The sequence below is a fragment of the Mauremys mutica genome, chromosome 9 (assembly GCF_020497125.1).
Source record: "Mauremys mutica isolate MM-2020 ecotype Southern chromosome 9, ASM2049712v1, whole genome shotgun sequence".
Classification (NCBI taxonomy): domain Eukaryota; kingdom Metazoa; phylum Chordata; order Testudines; family Geoemydidae; genus Mauremys; species Mauremys mutica.
Genome location: NC_059080.1, coordinates 19,544,108 through 19,560,487, shown reverse-complemented (window position 1 = coordinate 19,560,487; position 16,380 = coordinate 19,544,108). Strand labels below are relative to the sequence as shown.

At 37.2% G+C, this 16,380-nt stretch overlaps 1 protein-coding gene across 5 annotated transcripts in view; it reads right to left on the bottom strand.

Annotated features, from left to right (window-relative positions):
• Window positions 1-16,380, bottom strand: part of ATRX (ATRX chromatin remodeler) — a 139,844-nt gene that overhangs the window by 33,392 nt on the left and 90,072 nt on the right. For all 5 annotated transcript variants that reach the window (XM_045029586.1, XM_045029585.1, XM_045029588.1 and 2 more), the window contains 6 exons: window positions 13,063-13,193; window positions 12,639-12,727; window positions 12,265-12,437; window positions 5,733-5,886; window positions 5,294-5,397; window positions 1,513-1,621 (listed from right to left, as the gene is read on the bottom strand). In XM_045029586.1, the coding sequence (XP_044885521.1) occupies window positions 1,513-1,621; window positions 5,294-5,397; window positions 5,733-5,886; window positions 12,265-12,437; window positions 12,639-12,727; window positions 13,063-13,193 (760 nt within the window). The remainder of the gene's footprint in view (window positions 1-1,512; window positions 1,622-5,293; window positions 5,398-5,732; window positions 5,887-12,264; window positions 12,438-12,638; window positions 12,728-13,062; window positions 13,194-16,380) is intronic.

Below are 16,380 nucleotides of genomic sequence, written 5' to 3'. Positions count from 1 at the left end.
TTATATTTATGAAAATTCAAAATTGTACACGAATAGCTGTGAAAATGCAATACAAAGCATACCTGTTACACTGTGAGCTGTTTATTGGAGAAAACCTAACCTTGTTGAGGAGATATAAGTGATAACCTTTTCATTCACTTTAGAGCTAATTTAGTAAATATTAGCGAGATGCACTTATTGTCAGATTAATGGGCCAATGCTGCAACAGAGTGATTCTTATTTGTTCCGTTCAGAAGCTGGCTGAATATATTCAACATGTGCAAGGGATAGTAAGCATGCCACATCAAAGGACAAGGCATGTGGCATAGAGTAAACCCTATAATCAACCAACTTAATAGGAAACCTTTAACAAAATGACAGAAGTCCTTTCTTCTCAAATAAAATCCCAACATCAAATGCATTTCTCCTCATTAAGGGCGGAACCACACATTGTCAAACTCAAGTCAAAACTAAAAGTTGTTTTTAATTATTTCACTGACTTAACTCAAAGTTAAGAAAAATCATATGAAAGCTACCCCTTATTTAATTCATTAATTTTTGCAGTCTGGTCATCTCTATGTTTAGTGTAAATAGTTGTCTTTAAAATTCATTCACATGGGCCAGTATTGAGAGAGTGTGTGTCCAGAGACAAACTACAGTACTAATTTAAATGTTAACAGCTTGATGCAGTGGCCTTGCACATGCATAGTTTACATTACACACACACACACACACACACACACACACACACACACACACACACACACACACAGAAAATTCTCTCCTGGATAAGACTAAAATTCCGAGACAAAAATTACATTAAGATAGAGTTAATGTTAAGAATACATATTAGTAACGTAGAGTAATGTACATTATATGGATTTTGCAATTATCCCAAAGCCAAGTGTATATACCCAGGAAATTCAGAGTTAATGTTAAACTTAAAAGAAAACAAAAAAATTTGAAGTACAAAAATACATAGTTAGGATACTGAAATACCTTAACTCTGCCATATAGTGGCACCATGTAATAATCTCATGACTGAAGTTTAACACCCCCATGAGGTGCGGTAGTATCAATATTTTTTACACAGGGGGCACTGAGGCACAGAGACTAAAGGCAAAACTGTCAACTAATTCTGGGTGCTCACTTTGAGATACCTAGAGCCTACTATTTCAGCATAATTAGTATTTGATAGCACTTTGTATGGTCAGAACAGAATTCCCATTCACCTCTGTTGCAATTCTGAGTTATAAGCAACTGAAAACAGGATTGTGTAACAGAAAGTGCCGGGCAACTTACCTATAAATATTACATACACACACACACACACACACACACACACAGGAAGAAGGAGCAACAGTACAGGTACAAAACATGTAAAATATCTTTTAAAATAATTAAAGTTCTATTACTGGTAGGATATTTTGGTATCTGCACAATCTTAAAAAAAGAGTTCATAAATGTATAAAACAGATGTAGGAAGAAAAAAAAAAGAGGTAGGAAGTAAAAAGCTACATAGAATGATCTTACCTCACATTAGTTTCATCATTAAATTCTTCAGCCCATTTCTTTCTTGACTGAGCTGTGGTTGAACCATCTAAACGATAGTAGTCAATATTTCTGAACCACTTTCCTTCACCTAGAAATTTGAAGATAAGGTGATTAAATGACACCAGCACAATATGAAAATATTAGTAGCACAATGATTTAAATACTGATCTTTCAGGGCCAGATTGATACTAAAAGTGAAGGGAGCAATCATGCAACCTCACATGAACCAGCTATTCTATAACAATCAAAATCTTTTACTCCCAAGGAACTTGCTTCTATGATGTCTGTGCCCCAAAGTACACGTGCACAAAAAAATGAAGAACCCATAAGGTGGTACCTGCCATTGCTGCTTGTCTCAGTTGAGCTGTGAAACTGATGCATTGTAACCTGAATTATGAAATATAATCCACAGCAGGATTACAGAAAAAATAGTCGTAATCATAATTTGGGACTGTAAGTATCTAAAGCCTGTACTCTAATAGTCCATATATCTTGTGATACCCCTCAATACGCATGTAGCCTTGCCCAAAATAAGAAGTGCAGAATTAGAGTTAGCTAAGAATGAAATAAAATTTATTGTCTGAATAGGATTCTACTCCCTATGTAGGGTCCAGCAGTATTGTCTTCTTCCCAAGGAAAAGTTATCAATTTAAAAAACTTGAGCTAAGTGAAACTTCCACAAGCAGCTTTATACGGCTTGCAATTTAGAGAGACAAGGACACAATTAAGATTTATACACGGAGGGCAAACTTTAATTGCAATATTTTCAGTAACTTTTAGTTAGCTCTTCTAAGATTCGCGTGTTTCCCAGCCCCCTTTGTCATATCAAATTTCCAGAGGTCTGGACACATTTGCAACAAAATCAGGTGAGTTTCTTGTTTAATTTCAGTGCAAAAGTTAATTGTAAAAAGTAACTACTTTTAACCTTTAGGCATTATGCCAGTAACCCTAATTTTCTAATTGATCTTTGTAGTTTGTATGTTTTCAATTACTCTAGGCTGCAGTCTCTCTCATACAAATTGTACCCCTTAGGTAAATGCTTGAAAGGGGATTTCAAAAAGTCAAGGTATAATCATTTTGGAGCTGAAATTTAGAACAGCTGCTTGAGTTTAACTAGCCTGTGAGTTATGGCTACTTCTTGCCAAATGTAAAAAAAAATTACAGCTGATAGAAGCAGATTTTTTTCTTCCCTTTTAGAACTAACCTTTCATTTTCTCTGGAGGTCAAGGTTTATTTACACAAAATGAACCCCACTGTGCCATCGATTAAAATCAGAGCAGCTCTTGTAGGAAGTAGCAATGCTGAGTGACAATGAATTATGAGAAACTGCATGCTAAGTCATGCCAGAGATGTCTATATAGAATTGATGACCTAGTTGTACATCAACAGAACCACCACAAAACAGGAAAAACCAAAGACCATTTAAAATTAGCTCAGGTTATATGGACATGTATATGACATATACAGCTCAGAGGTCACAGATGACCAGTGTTCTGAAGCAAAATACTGGAAATATTCTTTAGAAGCTTGCTATATGGACAACAGAGCTCCAGGTAATAAAGCAGCAATGAGCAATAAATACATATATAAATAGAGAGCAGCTGGAGATCTAACTATGATACTGATATTTCTAAGTCCCTGTATCACTTGGTATTTAATTGCCCAACACCATGCTGCCAACATTTAAGGAATGTTATATGAATTCATATAAAAAATAGTGTGAAATGTCTTTCATTGCAGGATTAGAGAGATGCTGTAAAGCAAAATGCTACAGTACACACGTACATCTCTGGTTAGAGAAAAAAGTCTACACTACCGACACATTACTAAGAAAATATGATCTAATACGATATACCTTGTTCCAGGTATGAGAACATGAAAAAGCCTATTTCAGTGCAACACAAGGGAGCAGGTTTAGATTTAGAAATGTGTGTGTGATTAAAATCTCAAAATGTTAAATTTTTCAGCACAACCACTGTCAGTCATTTCCTTTAATAACCCTTTCTTAAAAATGATGATCAGACTCAGTGTTTTTCCATTTGTAAAATTGTTTTCATTTTGTAGGCCCCTGACTAGACCTTCCGCTCACTATTTCTAGAAGACAGACATCTCATCTGCTTAGAATAGAATAAAATATATATATATATATATATAATATATATATATATATATATAATATGAAATATAGCACACGCCTGAAATCAGTAGCAACAGCCTAAGATCCACAGCAGGTGGGGTAGACAGCATGCAATCGGACCAATAGCCCTCCCATATTTGGTGATGTTGGGAAAGAGTAGCAACTTTTCTGGTCTGAGAATGAATTAGCTATTTAATCTGCCCTCCATCTAGAATGAACAAAATGCTAAAAAAGAATAATTAGCTTCACAATTTTAAAGTCTGTTGTGCAGGTGACAAGTTGAAATGTGAGCATTACTGTCACAGGAAAAGGGTGATAAGCAGCCTTCAACCTGAGTAACAGATCCATACTCTTTAAAGGGTTAATAAACTAGCTGTGTAATGGACTCCTTCATCTTGACACCCCTAAATGATTAAGAGGAAAGATTTAGAGTATCACATTGTGGTTTCTATTTGCAAAGTTTAAGAAACTAATCTATTGTTTCCATTCAGAATGCTCTCTTCAAATATCCAGAACTTTTATTTCAAAAACAAAGCGCACAGCCCTTATTCAAGATTATAAATGTGCCAAATTGAAAGATTTAAAAAGGAGCCATTTTTGAGATAATCAATTGCAAAATAATTAAACATCTGAAAAAAAATCTTAGATAAAATATAGCCTCCTCAACATGTTAAATACATTTAGAAATGAGGCACACATTTGAAACCAAGCCTGAGAAATGTCACCAGCAAATGTACTTTTTTGGTGATATGCATAGCTGACCACGGGGTTTAGAATGGAACTAACATCTGAAACAAACAATATTTACCTATTATATTTTACATGTCTGATTAATGTCTGTGCTTCAGTTTGATTCTCATAATACTCATGTGAGGTAGGTATTATCACCCCCTTCTTTTAGAAGAGGTACAGATAGACAGGTTAAGTGACTTGCTGAAGGCCACCCAGTGAGACTGTGCCAGATGTGGGATTAGTATGCAAGACTTCCTGGCCCTTGGGCCCATATTCAGTCCACACAACCATATACCATTCCAACTACAGAATTAGCATACATATATTCAAGAACAAATACATTAAGGAGTTTAATAACTAATTTTCTTAGTGACTTTCATAGGCAAAAAATAATTCTTCCTTCTGCAGATGCCTCCATCACCAAATTAATTTTACAGAACAATTTTGAGCTGGAAAGATGGAAATATTACAGATGCTACACCAAATTATACAATGTGTTGTCCCAAAAATACAAAAACTAGCTAAAGATCAACTTATTTATATTGGTTTTGGCAAGTCATCTGGAGAATTGAATCAATTTTACTCAAATTTATCCTTCTAGAGAATGTTACAATAATCAAACAACATCTTGAGATAGACCCAATGTTTCACTTTTTCTTTAAAAAGGAGTTTGGACCACAATATGTCAAATATTGGGTTTCTACAGAGATATCCCCAGTGACAAGCAGGGAAACCAGAGGAATTAGCAATAGGTCAGTTAAGTGAAAAAAAAAAATCAGTGTACCCTGGATTGGATTAAAATTCACACCTATACTATCTGTAGCAGAAAATTATATTAAGAAATTCTCTTCACTGTCACTGTTTCGGAAGATATAGAAATGCTATACTAACCTTTATAAATAACAGGTTTATCTTTGTCAGTTTTGTCCCTGCTTGCCAGTTCCAGAAAATCTTCTATCAAATCCAGTGATATTAGAGACTGGCTAAAAACTAGACTGAAAAGAGAAATATGGAAATATACAACATTTTCCACTAAAATTCATTCAGTACATGTAATTATTGTATTGTTTTGCTTTACTTCTCTTCTTTCACCCTGATCGTGATCTTTAAAACAGAGTGAATGTCTTTGGTGGAGTATAGGACAAGCATGGAACACTCTTCTGATAAAAATAAGTTAAACACACACATCTCTAACGCAAACTGAGCTACAGAGCTGAGCTCAAAATAAGCATTAACAAAGGGTGGACAACAGAGAATGCTAAGGCAGAATAGTATATTTAAACAATTTAAAAAATTTCCACAAATCTATATATTATTTAACATGACTTACACTTTATCTCCAAGCTCCTCTGCCATGCGAAGAATTTCAAAGAGAAGCATCATTTTCCCAGAATGTTCCAATACTTCAGCATCTGCATCGGTTACAAAATCTTTGTACCAGTCTGGAGCTGGGCTGCCTGGATTGGAAGAGGATGTGGCTTTACCTGTAGAACAAAAATACTACTAAGCTAAAAAGAATCTCCTTAAAATGAAGGCATGAGAGACTTTTCCTAAAATGCAAATGTTTAAAAACTCTTAAGATTTTAAAGATTTTAAGACTTTAAAAACTCTTAAGATGCCAATTTTTAAAAGTGACGCCAGTTTTTAAAAAAGGGCTCCAGAGGTGAATTCCAGCAGTAACAGGCCAGTAAGTCTGACTTCAGTACCGGGCAAACTGATTGAAAATATAGTAAAGAACAAAACTGTCTGACACATAGATGAACATAATTTATTGGGGGAAAGAGTCAACATGGTTTCTGTAAAGGGAAATCATGCCTCACCAATCTACCAGAATTCTCTGAGGGGGTCAACAAGCATCTGGACAAAGGGGATCCAGTGGATATAGTGTACTTAGATTTTCAGAAAGCCTTCAACAAGGTCCCTCATCAAAGGCTCTTGAGCAAAGTAAGCTGTCATGGGATAAGAGGGAAGGTCCTCCCATGAATTGGTAACTGGTTAAAAGATAGGAAACAAAGGGAAGAAATAAATGGTCAGTTTTCAGAATGGAGAGAGGTAAATAGTGGTAGCCCCCAGTCCTATTCAACATATTCATATATGACCTGGAAAAAGGGGTAAACAGTGAGGGGGCAAAATTTGCAGATGATACAGAATTGCTCAAGATAGTTAAGTTCCAGGCAGACTGTGAAGAGCTATAAAAGGATCGCTAAAAACTGGGTGACTGGGCAACAAAATGGCAGATGAAATTCAATGTTGATAAATGCAAAGTAATGCACATTGGAAAACATAATCCCAACTATATGTATAAAACAATGGAGTCTAAATTGGCTGTTACCACTCAAGAAAGATCTTGGAGTCATTGTGGCTAGTGCTCTGAAAACATCCACTCAATGTGCAGCGGCAGTCAAAAAAGCGAACAGAATGTTGGGAATCATTAAGAAAAGGATAAGACAGACAGAAAATATATTTCCTCTATATAAATCCATGGTACACCCACATCAATACTGCATGCAAATGTGGTTGCCCCATCTCAAAAACGATATGCTGGAATTGGAAAAGGTTCAGAAAAGGGCAACAAAAATTATTAGGGGTATGGAACGGCTGCCTTATGAGGAGAGATTAATAAGACTGACTTTTCAGTTTGGAAAAGAGACGACTGGGGTCGGGGAGGGTGGGGAGATATGACAGAGGTCTATAAAATCATGACTGGTGTGGAGAAAGTAAATAAAGTGTTCTTTACTCCTCATATCACAAGAACTAGGGGTCCCCAAATGAAATTAATAGGCAGCAGGTTTAAAACAAACAAAAAGAAGTATTTCTTCACACAACGCACAGTCAACCTGTAGAACTCCTTGCCAGAGGATGTTGTGAAGGCCAAGACTATAATAGGATTTTCTTTTTTCTTCAAAAAAGTAGTAGATAAGTTCATGAAGGATAGGTCCATCAATGGCAATTAGCCAGGATGGACAGGGATGGTGTCCCTAGCCTCTGTTTGCCAGAGGCTGGGAATGGGTGATGGGATGGATCACTCGGTGATTACCTGTTCTGTTCAATCCCTCGGGGGCACCTGGCATTGGCCACTGTCAGAAGACCGGATACGGGGCTAGATGGACGTTTGGTATGACCCAGTATGGCCATTCTTATGTTGTAAGATATAGAAGACTTATCCCTTCAACCAAAGGTTCTGCCAGTTAGTGGTATGGAATTAAAGAGACTAGTCTGTTATCCTCAGAGGGTCATTAGCTACCACACACTTTTTCTGTGTTATGTACTGCTTTAACTCATAGTCCTGTCACCTGCCATTTTCCTAAAGTAGCATTCAACTTCTTCATCCACAACTAATGTAAACTCAATCACAGATTTTACAAGAATGATATAACTGCTTTTAAAATACTGATCTTAAATCCCAAGCAAATATCTACAACCCCTAGAAAGAACACTGTACTTGGGCCTTGGGGTTATCTAGTTCATCCAACCAGAGCCATGCAGGATTCTTCCCAACAATACATTTTCTTGCATTTAGGGGGTAGGGAGTGGGGGAAATAGTTTTAACTTATCTCAGTGATGAGACTTTAAAAAAAACAAACAAAAAAAAAAAACCTCTTTGCAAAAGGCACAATATACAGGAAGTGATATCAAAACTCAAGTTTGGAATTTGTTTCTTTTGCAACAGTTAACATCAAGTACAAAACAATTATTTTTTTTAACACATTCCTGTTAATGGTGTCATCCATATTTGCCTAGAAAAGGGATTCTAATATTTAGTTGTTTAACAAAAAAAGCAAAAGGAGGAGACAATTTTTATATGATTATTAAAAATCCATACTGAGGTAATACTCAGAGGCCTTCATCAGGAAAGATCCTTTGTACTAGGCACTGTACAAGTACACTCAGAGTCTCTCCCTAAAGAGTTTACATTTTGTTTTGGAACATAAACGTCTTCCTAATTCAAGTCTATATAACGTTATTGACTTGAGATCACAAATAGTTGTCTAATCTGCTATTTACATAAAACATTGAGTTAACTTGCCACTTCTATATCCTAATAAACTGACTTCAGTCAAACTTTGAGCAAGTGATGATACATCTGAGTCACTCTTCCTAAAAATGTAGAAGATTAAAAGGGGTAAATCTTACAAGCTAGAGAGAATTAGGAAAGTCTGTATCTCACTGTATTTCTGTGCCAAAATAACTGCATACCCAACAAAACAAGCAACATTTGTTTAGTTCTAGATTTGCCATTCAACAACACCTGGTTGTGAACTATTTGAAATACAGCATGCTCTCCTTCCAGGGTATCAGTATTCTCTCTATCTGTTGTGAAAGACCGTTGAATTCAAATATACATGAAGACTTATTTGCAACCTCATCATTGATCCTGAAATGTAGACAGGAATCAGGAGCTGACTTTATTTATGTTACCTAAATTCTTTTTACGGTGCTGTATGTTTCTGCCTTTAATCTCCTTTGCTTTAGTGTGATAAATATTGATTTATTAGAATTACACTACAAACCTTCTTTCACTTAAAAACTTTGATCTTACTGAAGTATTTACTTATACAGAATATTTTTCTCCTATCTTGATACTAATTCAAAACATTCAACTTTTAAGACCACATATAGCAAACTAGCTGAAAGGCAACTTCATCATGACAGAACAGTCATCCTCAACATTTCTGCAAATACCTCCTTCAGTGCAGAGGAAGAAATTAACCTGCAAAAGAACTCTCATTTGAAAATATCTTTGCACATATTTAAGCATACTTTTAAATAAATGCTGAATTCTGTCCCTAATGTAGGCTGGTGTGACTGTGTTTAAGTCATGTTAGTGACATTGTTTGTTGTTAATACCTGACACAATGCAGCATGTAAAGGATGCAGGCTGTGCATGTCTCACCTATAAATTTCTGTTTTTGAAAGTATGTATGTATCACACATTTAGTTGTACTGCTGCTATATCAATTTTCTTTAAAAAGTTAAACAGACTGTGAAATCAGCATAAGTGTATGAAAGAGCCACTGTATATATCGGGGGGGGGGGGCGTAAACTTTTTGGCCCAAGGGCCACATTGGGGAATAGAAATTTTATGGCGGGCCATGAATGCTCACAAAATTGGGGTGGTGGTGCAGGCTGGGGCTGAGGAGTTTGGGGTGTAAGAGAGTGCTTTGGGCTGGGACCGAGGGGTTCGGAGGGCAGGACGGGGATCAGGGCTGGGGCAGGGGTGTGGGAAGGGATGCAGGTTCCAGCTGGGGGTGCAGGCTCTGGGATGAGGATGAGAGGTTTGTAGAGTGGGAGGGGGATCAGGGCTGGGGCAGGGACATAGGGGGCAGGCTCCGAGCGGCGTTTACCTCAAGCGTGGTGTGGCCTCCGACCCTGCGCCCAACAGAGGGACAGACAAAAAGGGGAGTACAAAGAAACTATGGAGACAATATTGGTCAGCATGCTAGACAGTGGTTTCAACACAGCAGCAGCCTAACCGTCATTAAGCATTTTGTAACCATGTCGAAGGAATGTTTAAGGAGGGTTTTGAAGGAGTATGATGAAGTAGGTGTTGAGGAAGTTTACAGGGAGGTCCTCCCAAGCATGTGCAAAAGGTCCTTGTTTGAAAATTTAACAAGTGGGTGATGGAGGCTGGAACCATGGGCTGACTGAAAGCAGTTGACATCTCAATAGTGAATGAGTAAGGATAGGCTGTGAAGAGCCTTTAAAGAGAGGACAAGTAGCTTATGTTATGCAAAACCATAAGGAGAGCTAGTGGAGGAATGCAAAGAGGGGGGACATGGTTAAAGTGATGGGCAAGGAAAAGTATCTTTACAATAGCATTTTGAATGGATATGAGAAGGGCAAGATTACATTCATCACTGCCACAGAAAAGGATGTTGGATATCTCGCACCTTTATTTCTGCATCTCGGAGAGAGGCTGAGATTTTAGTTTGGACAGAAGGAGGCAGATCTGGAGTGAAGGTAGATCTAGGAGAAATAAGGTGTAGAGGGAGAAGCGAAAGCGAACAAGGAATACCACAAAAAATTATGAGGGGGTTGGGGGGGGAGGAGAATTCTCCAAAGGACATGCTGAAGGAGCAATCAGAGAAGGAGAACTAGGAAAGGTCAGAGTCATGGAAGCCAAGGGAAGATAAGATTTCAAGACGAACGTGGTCAATAGTGTCAAAATCAGCTCACAGTTCAAGGAGGACCGGGATGGAGTATTAGTTCAGCACTTTGGCTAGAAAGAGGTCATTAGAGAGACTTTGGTAAGAGTGGTTTCAGTGGAATGCAAGGATCGGAAGATAGACTGGAGAAGAACCCCAGAGACTGACTGTAGACAGCACATTCAAGAACTCAGAGATGAAAGGAAGGGAGAGGAGGGGGCAGTAGTTGGAGAGGCAAATGGATCAAAGATGTGTTTTTTAAGATGAGAGAAACTGAAGTATGCTTGAATTGTGAGGGAAAAAAAACCCAGAGGAGAGTCAGAGTATTGGAGAAGAGTAAGGAAATGGATGAGAACGTGGGTAGGTGAGCAGGAGATGGGAGGGCATGGGGTCACTGGGGAATTAGAGGAGGACAATAGATGAGAAACTTCTGTGTCTTTGAGAGAGGAGGAGGGGAGAACTATAGGAAGAGAAGAGAAGTTAAGCCCAGCAGAGGGAGAAGGTCACATTGTATTTTATCAACTTTTTCTTGGAAGAAATCAGCAAGATCATGTGTGGGAAGAGAAGTGGAGGCAGGAAAGGAAGGCAGTCTTCATCCCTTATGTTACTGAATCCCATCCTTTCAGACAAGACCCGGGACACAATCCAAAATCCACCAATAAATCCAGATGAGTCAAATGACAGTGAACGAGCCACTTAGTTCAAAATGATACCTGTATGTGTAAGGGGACAAGCCTATACTTATATGTGCGATGGGATCACATCTATTCCCATCTTAATCTCATTCCAGAATTTGCACACAGGAGACATACTCACAGCAGTCTACAGTGCAGGTGGACCTTTTATATCTGAAGCAAGATGGAAACATGGCAAAGCCTCCTCAAACTCACACTGTACCAAGCATCCATTTTAAAACTACGTATATGAAGTTAGATGAGGTCATGGATAGTAGAACCTTTAGTATTATCCACTAACATTGGAGTGATTTGTGATTAGTAAGAAATGGTATGACAGATTATCTTCTTTTTATTATTATAAATTAATGCTGGTAATATATTCCTATATATATTATCTATATATAAAAGATTCACTTACAAATGATTCTCATCTCTCAGCAGAAACAGAAGACAAGATTATTTAAAAACAACTATTTGAAAGTGAAGTTTACAGATGTATGCAGGCTGAACAACAAATCTCACAACAGCCACCTTATTCTAACTCTATTACAGCCGTCTGCTAGCTCAACATCCAAATAAAATTCCAGATGCATCAATGAATTATGTAGAATACTGTTGTCACTAATCTTTCTGTTCAGATTTCCTCACAGATCCCATTTAGAAGAAGGTGAAAAGTAACACATTTCTCTATCATCCAGCAGCACTGTTCACCTCTGAATTCTACTCAGGATCGACCTTAAGTTTTACAAGAATGGGCATTTTGCTCAAAAATAAAAGAAAAAACACAATTATTTGTTAGTTGCTCTGTTACAACACAAACTCACCTTAGGCTGATTTGCCCTTTGTTTTCTAAAAGATATATCATTACAAGTGTATCTATATTAGGGTTTGTTTTGGGGGAGGGGAATTGGTGGGGAGAATGGCTTTATTGAACTGAGGACTCATCAGTTGTAACCAGGCATTTCCCAGCCTTGTCAAGATCACCTTTTTTCAAAATGATGCAGCATCATATCCTGGTTTACTTGTGCATTACACTCACCTTCATCTGACTTTACAGCCAATGGAGGGTTGTTTGCAAGTTCCTCTGTATTTCCTTCTCCACCCCCACGAGATCTTGAATTCCAGACTTTAATCACTTCAACATCATTATCACTTCCACTTCCACTTGAGCTACTCTCTTTCTTAGCTTTTTTCCCCTTGGATTTTTTTTTCCTAGAAACAGAATATTGTACGTTCACTATTTAAAAATCTGCAGGCGACAGATCCAACAGCTGTAACAGTAAAAAAACAAAACAAAAAAACAACTCCCTCCCCAAATCATTGCTTAAATTTTCGTTACTTTAAAAGAAAAGAAATTAATCGAACAGAATTTAAGTTAAGCATGTATGTTTCACACAGAAAAGCTCAATTTACTTAGCATAATCATCAGAGCTTAAACTCATTGAAGTTTCATCTGAATCTGAAGCTATGAACTCATCCAAACTGTCTTCATCAAAGTAGCCCTGAAAAACAAAATTAATATTCTTAAAACACAGATTTTATTAAGTCCCATCATCTAGACTGAAGCCTCAATTAAACACTTAAACATCTGTTTATTCTTCATTTAAACAAATGAAGAGTTCAGTGAGAGATCAACATTTCAAAATGTTTTAATGACGACAAAATTTCCAGGAAAAAAGGAATTCTTGCCATAATTGAAATAGCCAGCAAAATCACTGTGCCCCACAACAACAGAAATTTTCATTAATTTGCCAAAAATCTACCTAGCATTTGTCATGTCTTATCTGGAAAGTTTTCAATAGAGGCAGAAGTATGTATTTTGATATATCTAATTTACCTTATTTTCTTTACTAATATAGTCCAGCTGCAAACACCAAGGGTGAGTCCAGATTCTGCTTAACATCTGGAAGTCCTGGAAGAGCTTAGCTCCAGCTTTGCCTCTTCCACCTTCACTGCCACTACCTACACCTGACAATAAAGTTCAGATTATAGAATGAAAGCTTGAAGTAAGTTTGCCATATACTGTTCCCCCTTTGAACAACACATTTGTTTAGTATAGAGTGTTCTCTCCAGGTGCACATCTCACATTGTAATTTCTCTTTTGAAGAGTTCAAATTACCTAGTTACAAGATTTTTTCCTAGTTAAAATGGTCAAAATTAGATTTCCATCTTTTTCTTGATAATGAGTTACATGATAACATTTTTACAAAGGAGTGCATTCTTTCTTCAATGGGAATTCATATAAATCCCAGTGAAGGGGCACTCATGTTTATTCAAGTTTGTAAAAGCAATTATTTATAAAACCTAAGATTAATATAAATGTTATGATTTTTTAAAGTTTCAATTAATTCAGATCATTTTCCTTACATATTTTGTAACTTTAACTGTGTGAATCTAAAACAGCCAGAAGGTGTAAATACCTTGTCTATTTTCATTGACCAAGCTGAATTTGCTGCAAAAAGTGAACAGCATTTCAGTGGTGAACGACTGGATTAAATTTTTTTTTATTTTTAATAGCATAAAGCAGAGGTGTCCAACCTATGGCCCACCAGAGCATTTCATAAGGCCTGCGGCCTGCTTCAACACAATATAGTAACAGACGATTCATTAGTGTTTTGTCATCAGGTTTACATCATTTTATGTGTTCTATGCTGTTTTTTTTTCTGTTTTCTATAATGCTGATACACGTTTTATGCACTGGATTTCTTTATTTGTTTTTAAATAGACAATACCGTACATAGAAACAACCTATCTAAATACATACAAAACAATCTGTTGGCTCACACACGTTTGTGCTTAGGTTTATGTGGCCCACCTGCGTAATAAGGTTGGGAACCACTGGCCTAAAGGGTTGACAAAGAAACACTATCAACTTGAAGTTTTTGAAACTGACTTATTTGTACAGTGAAGCCTGTTTAAACAAAATAACTGGGAAAATCATATATTTTCTGAATCACAAAAATAAATGCCTGTGAGTGAACCAGGCTCAAAAACTTGTTCAAGAATTTCAGTCAACAGGCTATAGAATAAGACTGTAGTAAAATGAAAGCATAAGGGAAAGTATGATAGCAAGCTGCTTTTTGCCACATTATAAAGAGTTACTCTATAGTTAGCTCCACGTAATAATTATTCCTTTATGTTCCTAATAAAATGTAAAAATAACACTGTGGTAGCTGGGATGGCTCTCACTGATTTGGAAGGGTCCCTACAAAAGCACAAAGTTCAGATGTCCTAACTCCATGTTACAGAAACACAGAAGAGACCATCTCCCCTAAAATCTGTCATGCAATTAACAAAATTATTACAGATGATATATAATATTTTCTACATTAATGAAAAGTGGAAAAACTATTTTCAGATTTGGAGTAAAAACTAATGTTCTAAGATTATGTATTTTACTGGCAACTTGTACCACATCTGAAAGTACTTCAACAAAAACACTGAATTTTTTACTTTTATTTGTATTTGCAGGTAAAAAGAAATTTCTTCTACTGGAACTTTACCCTCAGTAGAAGGATTAATTTTTCAGATATTTAACTAATACAAATCAAAAGGTACTTTGCTTAGTTGAAACTGCTGGAATACCAAATGCAGAGAGTGGCACTTAATTTAGGGACCAGTCAAATGGCTTAGAAGATAGCAAAATGGATGGATTTTTAAAATGTCAGCAGACAAACAAACACGTATAAGAAGCCAGCAAAAGTTTTGAAGACTTCGCAAAATTACTTCTATTGCTTTGATAGAAAACAGTTGCTCTAAGGAAGCAGGGTATTTTCACCTACTGACCTATTTTGATGAAACTTACAGCTGACTTATTTTTAAGCACATGGATAACTTTAGGAGGATATGCATTTGGAATGTTGTAGTAACAGAATACAAATATATTTTCCTTCAGTGCATTTATATAGGTGAGAGCCAATACAGAATAGAGGTTTCATAGTGGTAGCCGTGTTAGTCTGTATCGGCAAAAACAACAAAGGAGTCCTTGTGGCACCTTAGAGTCTAACCAATTTATTTGGGCATAAGCTTTCGTGGGCTAAAACCCACGTCATCAGATGCATGGAGTGAAAATACAGTAGGCTGTATATATATATATATAAAAGCACATGAAAAGATGGGAGTTGCCTTACCAAGCGGGGGTCAGTGCTAACGAGGCCAATTCAATTAAGGTGGAATTGGTCTATTCTCAACAGTTGACAAGAAGGGGTGAATATCAGAGGGAAAATTACTTTTGTAGTGCTAACGAGGCCAATGCATTCACGGTGAACGTTGCCCATTCCCAACAGTTGACAAGGTGTGAGTGTCAGCAGAGGGAAAATTCCTTTTTGTAGTGACCCATCCCCTCCCAGTCTTTATTCAGGCCTAATTTGATGGTGTCCAGTTTGCAAATTCATTCCAGTTCTGCAGTTTCTCACTGAAGTCTGTTTTTGAAGGTTTTTTTGTTGAAGAATTGCCCCTTTTAAGTCTGTTATTGAGTGTCCAGGGAGACTGAAGTGTTCTCCTACTGGTTTTTGAATGTTACAATTTTTGATGTCTGATTTGTGTCCATTTATTCTTTTGCGCACAGACTGTCCAGTTTGACCAATGTACATGGCAGAGGGGCATTGCTGGCACATGAGGGCATATATCGCATTGGTAGATGTGCAGGTGAACAAGTCCCTGATGGTGTGGCTGATGTGGTTAGGTCCTATGATGTGTCCCTTGAATAGATATGCAGACAGAGTACGCACCGGGGTTTGTTGCAGGGATTGGTGCTTGGGTTAGTGTTTTTGTTGTGTGGTGTGTAGTTGCTGATGAGTATTTGCTTCAGGTTGGGGGGCTGTCTGTAAGTGAGGACTGGCCTGTTTCCCAAGGTCTGTGAGAGTGAGGGATCTCCTTCAGGATAGGTTGTAGATCCTTGATGATGCTGACCTCCCACTTGGTAAGGAAACTCCCATCTTTTCATGTGCTGTAATACATATACTGTTTACTGTATTTTTCACTCCATGCATCTGATGAAGTGGGTTTTAGCCCACGAAAGCTTATGCTCAAATAAATTTGTTAATACAGAATAGACTAAGTTATAGGGTTGATTAGCGATGAGCTCTACAAGACTACTAAAACACTGTGTGTGTTCTGCTTTGAAACACACTCATGTAGATGGGTTTTTTTTTAA